The 5,308-nt window shown below is 41.7% G+C and overlaps 1 protein-coding gene across 1 annotated transcript in view; it reads right to left on the bottom strand.

Annotated features, from left to right (window-relative positions):
- Positions 1-1,845: 1,845 nt before the first annotated feature.
- The window catches only part of mcrs1 (microspherule protein 1), an 11,092-nt gene continuing 7,629 nt past the window's right edge, over positions 1,846-5,308 (bottom strand). Inside the window, exons 9-15 of the mRNA XM_035778014.2 lie at positions 4,638-4,713; positions 4,495-4,523; positions 4,213-4,305; positions 4,050-4,132; positions 3,787-3,874; positions 3,318-3,445; positions 1,846-3,082 (exon numbers count right to left, since the gene is read on the bottom strand). Of these exons, the coding sequence (XP_035633907.2) occupies positions 2,996-3,082; positions 3,318-3,445; positions 3,787-3,874; positions 4,050-4,132; positions 4,213-4,305; positions 4,495-4,523; positions 4,638-4,713 (584 nt within the window). The 3' untranslated portion in view covers positions 1,846-2,995. The remainder of the gene's footprint in view (positions 3,083-3,317; positions 3,446-3,786; positions 3,875-4,049; positions 4,133-4,212; positions 4,306-4,494; positions 4,524-4,637; positions 4,714-5,308) is intronic.

Raw genomic sequence — 5,308 nt, 5'->3', positions numbered from 1 at the left:
CTCAGCACAAGTACCTCATCCCCAGAAATACCTTGGTTAAATGGTAAAGCAAAGCAAGCAGTAAATACACCTAACAATCTGAATGCATTTTGTTAATACAAATCCTGTGATGCTGATCAACTTGTGAATATCCAAATATCTAAATTTGATCAGATATCATCATATAAATGTAAAATTGGTATCTTTCGGTTTCAATAATAACCAACCTAATGAGCAAAATAATGACAAAAGCCTAGATGTTATTCTTGTTTGTAACATGTCATAGGGGTAGGAATTGGGGCCCACTTCCCTACAGGCATAAAAGTATACAAAACACTGCCAATTATTTTCTCAAAAGACACAGAACTAGCCTGGTCCCAGAACGGTTTGAGCTTTCGCCTAATCCATTACTGTTATAACCGGGAATTCGACGAATGCCCCGAGTGTACAGGGTTAGCGTTGATTTAATTCGATTTGGAACCGGGTGACCTGTTCTGGCCGACGGCGAAATCGGCTCAAAACAAATGTGACGTTGGTTAAGCGCATGGAGTAATGCGTAGGATTCTGTGTTTTCACATGCAAAAATGATTGATTTTGATAAAAATGCTTTATCTGCCTTCACAATGAAAACTGGGTTGAACATTCAAACATATTTTAAGGGCGAGATGATGTATGTTTCTAAACGATGCATCATGACGCCTTGTTGAAAACATGACCGAGCTGCACAGATTACTGTTCGATTTGAGATAGGCACTTCTTCCTCACCGATTTTGCCCGTTCACTTCACGGGCCATAGCCAGGTGCACATAATCAAACTCCCTCATTGGCAAACAATTTTAGTTTGGCATGAAAATTCCACAAGAAATTGTCAAGGCAGAAACAGACTGGCACCCAGGCTAACACAGAACATGTTTGATTGAAGTTTAACAGAAAGTTCCACATTAAGGAGATAAGATAAGAGGGTTTATGGAAGTCATAAAACGATATATGAACTGCAACAAGTGATTCAACTCAGACGTTATGAGCATTTTAACAGATTAGTATATTCAATAGACCATATTTCACACTTCCAGAAAATCTGCATATATATATATATATATATATTTAGTTGTACCCCTTTTTCTCCCCAATTTCGTGGTATCCAATTGTTTTAGTAGTTACTGTCTTGTCTCATAGCTACAACTCCCGTAGGGCTCGGGAGAGAGGAAGGTTGAAAGTCATGCGTCCTCCGATACACAACCCAACCAAGCCGCACTGCTTCTTAACACAGCGCGCATCCAACCCCGAAGCCAGCCGCACCAATGTGTCAGAGGAAACACTGTGCGCCCGGCCCACCACAGGAGTCGCTGGTGCGCGATGAGACAAGGACATCCCTACATCCTCACTAACCCGGACGACGCTTGGCCAATTGTGCGTCGCCACACGGACCTCCCGGGCGCGGCCGGTTACGACAGAGCCGAAAATCTGCATATCTGATCTTCTTTGATTTTGCAGCATATTAAACCGAAACGTTGGTGTCTCTGATACTGGCAATTAATAACCAACTTTCTTACAATGTTGCAAGAAAATATCGCTGCTGTGATGTACTCTATGTAATCCCTAAAGCACGACTCCAGCAAGTGGAGTTGATGCCACAAGTCAACACTTATTATAGGCCAAATTATGGAGTGGAATAGTTATTTTTTTCATTGACTGCTGACAACTTTCAGATATGAATCATATCAAAGATAATACTGTAGCACCCATTTACAGAGTAAGAATGAAGAGTTGAAAAAAAAAAAAAACATTACTTATCCAACAGCTCCACCTTGTGGTAGAAAAAGAAACTACAGCTACAAGCAATTATTATGACACTCAGGAAATGGCTCAACTAATGACACATTTTAATCCAAGCGTTCATACAAAAATCAAACAAACTGTCACATTGACTTTTACATGGCTTTGGCTTAAGTAGCACTAATACATACATACACAATATCACTTTTTATGACTGATTCCCTATCCTGGTCCTAAATGTATCTTTGCATGTACCAATTCAACCTAAATCTGTATGAATTAAAAGGAAACACAGTTTTAAAACAAATCCATTGTCTTAAAAGGCACTGTGGAACCTCCTGATATGAATCCCAATTTAAACTTTAAAACAAGACTAAACTGGTGTTACGGTCCTGTAGTTACAAGGAAAGTATCATTTAGGTTCTTTGAGATGAGATTCACCCTAAAATGTTCAGCAGCGGAAAGATATGTGATGTAGCCAAAGACCACAATCATTCTCAGAGTGTGTGTGTGTCGTGCTCTTACTCCACTGTATAACCATGACTAAAGGGGTTCCTGGTTACTTTCCTTCAAATCTGTGGTCCTTCATGTGGTCCTCGTCTACTAGGCTCCTGGGGGTGTCCATTAGGCTCCTGGTCGTGTCCATTGGCCACCGTACGTTGCTCTGTATGAAGGAGCTGGCTGGGCAGTGGACACAGGCATGGGTCTTACCCTTAACTGCTTTTAGCAATGCTGGTGCACTGACACATGAGCATTGCTGGGAATTGGGTTGCTAAAAAACAGAACAGGCGGGGGGGAGGGGGGCAAGACATTTTTTTATTTGTATTATTACAAAAAAACACAAGGAAGGGGTAACTGAAGTATTAGAACATGAAGGACAAACAATACAGCAACAAGACACTATCAAACATGTCTCAGTCTTTCCGCAATAGAGCAAGAAGTTAAATCAAATTCAATTTCAACTAACTCTGCCGGTGGTCTGGACGGTTGGGGAACTTGAGAAAAATTATATAAAAAGGTATTATTTAACAGACTTTCCACATACTTTGATATTTTGTCTCAAATTCCCCTCGCTATAAGGACCAACCGTCAAGACCACCGGCAGAGTAAGTTGAAATATCATTTTATTCACTTCTGGCCTGCGGACTGTTCAGTTTTTGCAACCCAACTCCCAGCAATGCTTGTGTGCCAATGCACCAGTGTTGCTAAAAGCAGCTATCTTGGCCTCTCTCTCTCTCTCTCACTGCTGATTCATCTTAGCTGCTTCTGCCTTGATGAGTGAGATCAGCTCCTGGTTAATCAGAAACACAAAACGAAGACCTGCAATCTGGAGAAACAAATGACTTGTTGTGACATTCATGTATTAGTAGCAGTGGTTGTTATAGATCAGGTATTGTGAAGTAAAAAGCATGACTGGCAGACAGAATTCAATCTCAACTATGTAGTTTGTTGTTTATAAAAACAATTAGGCCCCTTTAAAACGTTTCTTCATCTCACGCTTCTTGCACCAGCTACCGTATAATACATCCTGCCATTTAAGTCTTCCAGAAGTTTCCACAAACCTCCACTACAGAGTTGTTGTTGAGTTTCCACTTGTTGCCCGACAGGACTGGTCTGCCGTCTATGTAGATGGGCCTGCGGCCCTCGTTGGCTATGAAAAAGTCCCCGTTGTTCTTCAGTTTAATTATCCCTGTACATTAGACAAACAGTTACAAACGGTTACAAACACACAATGAAAAACTAGATCAAGTCCTGATATGGGGCCATAATATTACTATATGATAAATGTTTATCAGAAAACAGTCATTTCAACAGGGTCTAATTTCACTATGGATAAGTGAGGACAGGGCAAGCACTGCCCTCTAGAGCCCAGATAATACAGGTTCTTCAGCATCAGATCCAGGGATAACAGATATGGTCAGCATCCAAAATGGCATCCTATTCCCTATTTAGTGCACTACCATAGGGTGCCATTTCAGTCACAGCCAATGTTAAATGATGTCCATGTCATAGTGCTGATAAGGGAGTCACCTTGTTTCCTGGAGATCTTCCAGGCAGGTCCTTCCAGAGACAGATCCACATCTATTTGCTTGTCCTTGGTGGCTCTGCCCAGGGTGATCTAGAGGAAGTCAGATTAGCGTCATAAAATATATAAAACATTTTCATATTTTCACATTTCATAAGCATACATTTCCATATAATGAACCTGCTCCACAGTCATCATACTATGGTCCTAATATAATTTGGTAATGTACTGTAAATTCAGTTAATTCAATCTGAAATGAGCTGCTCACCTCTCGTGACCTCATAAGGTAGCGAACCATTCGGCCTCTCAGAGCTGCCAGCGTCTGGTTGTCAAAGTCTGGAGAGTTCATACCTGAGAACACAACATAAACCCCCTGCAAGACTGGCTTCTTACACACACACGGGCAGGCACACATTCTCACACACTCTCACCTGTGATGCTGTCCACCAGGACCTGCCAGCGTGGTAGCTCCTGCTCCAGCTGCCTTATCTCCTTCTTCTGATGGCGGTCAGATATCATCAGCTCTGAAAGTGGGGACAGAATGAGGAAGGGCAGCAGGAAAGAGAATGAGGAAGATGACAGACTTCTAAGCCAACCAACATGCATTAAGGAACATGCATTCAGGTGCTTTGAAGTTGATCAATGAAACACCTTCTTAGATATAACCTTGCACATTAATGACAGATAAAAAGGAGTCCGTTTGAGTAACTCACCATGCTCCAGCACCTCATCTCTGCTCTCCCTGGGTAACAAGACAGAGAAACTGATTAGAATGACGAGGAGAGGAGGAGCTCTAAATTTTAACTCAGGGAAACTGGAAATGAATTGTGGTCAGAATGTTGACCGTTTCTCTTACTTTAGCTTAGCATCATCCACCAGCTGCTCAGCATCAGAGAAGTTGAGGACTTGGTCACCTTTAGGGAAAGGTTGGACTGCAAAAGAGAATCAAACCATACAATAAGGCATCATATACAGGGGGACTGATGGGCACTGTCAACACACTTAGTTTTAGTTTGCAACAGTGGAACAAATCAAATCAGTCACATGTGCCGAATACAACAGGTAGACCTTACAGTGAAATGCTTACTTAAAAGCCCTTAACTTTTTACATTTATTTTTTTAAGCATTGTTGGTTAAGTAAAAAAAAATAGAAAAACAATTCATTAAAACAGCAGCAGTAAAAGAACAAGCAAAGCTATATACAGGGGGTACCGGTATAGAGTCAATGTGCGGGGTCACCGGTTAGTTGAGGTAATTGAGGTAATATGTACATGTAAATAGAGTTAAAGTGACTATGCATAGAATATTAACAGAGAGTAGCAGCAGTGTAAAAGAGGGGTCTGGGTAGCCCTTGATTAGCTGTTCAAAGGTCTTATGTCTTGGGGGTAGAAACCTTTTGGACCGAGACTGGGTGCTCCGGTACCGCGTGCCATAGCAGAGAGAACAGTCTATGACTGGCTGGAGTCTTTTTAGGGCCTTCCTCTGACACCTCCTGATATGGAGTTCCTGGATGGCAGGAAGCTTGGC

This window comes from Oncorhynchus keta, chromosome 10 (genome assembly GCF_023373465.1).
Source record: "Oncorhynchus keta strain PuntledgeMale-10-30-2019 chromosome 10, Oket_V2, whole genome shotgun sequence".
In the NCBI taxonomy this organism is placed as follows: Eukaryota; Metazoa; Chordata; class Actinopteri; order Salmoniformes; family Salmonidae; genus Oncorhynchus; species Oncorhynchus keta.
This window is presented reverse-complemented; position numbering and strand designations above follow the sequence as displayed.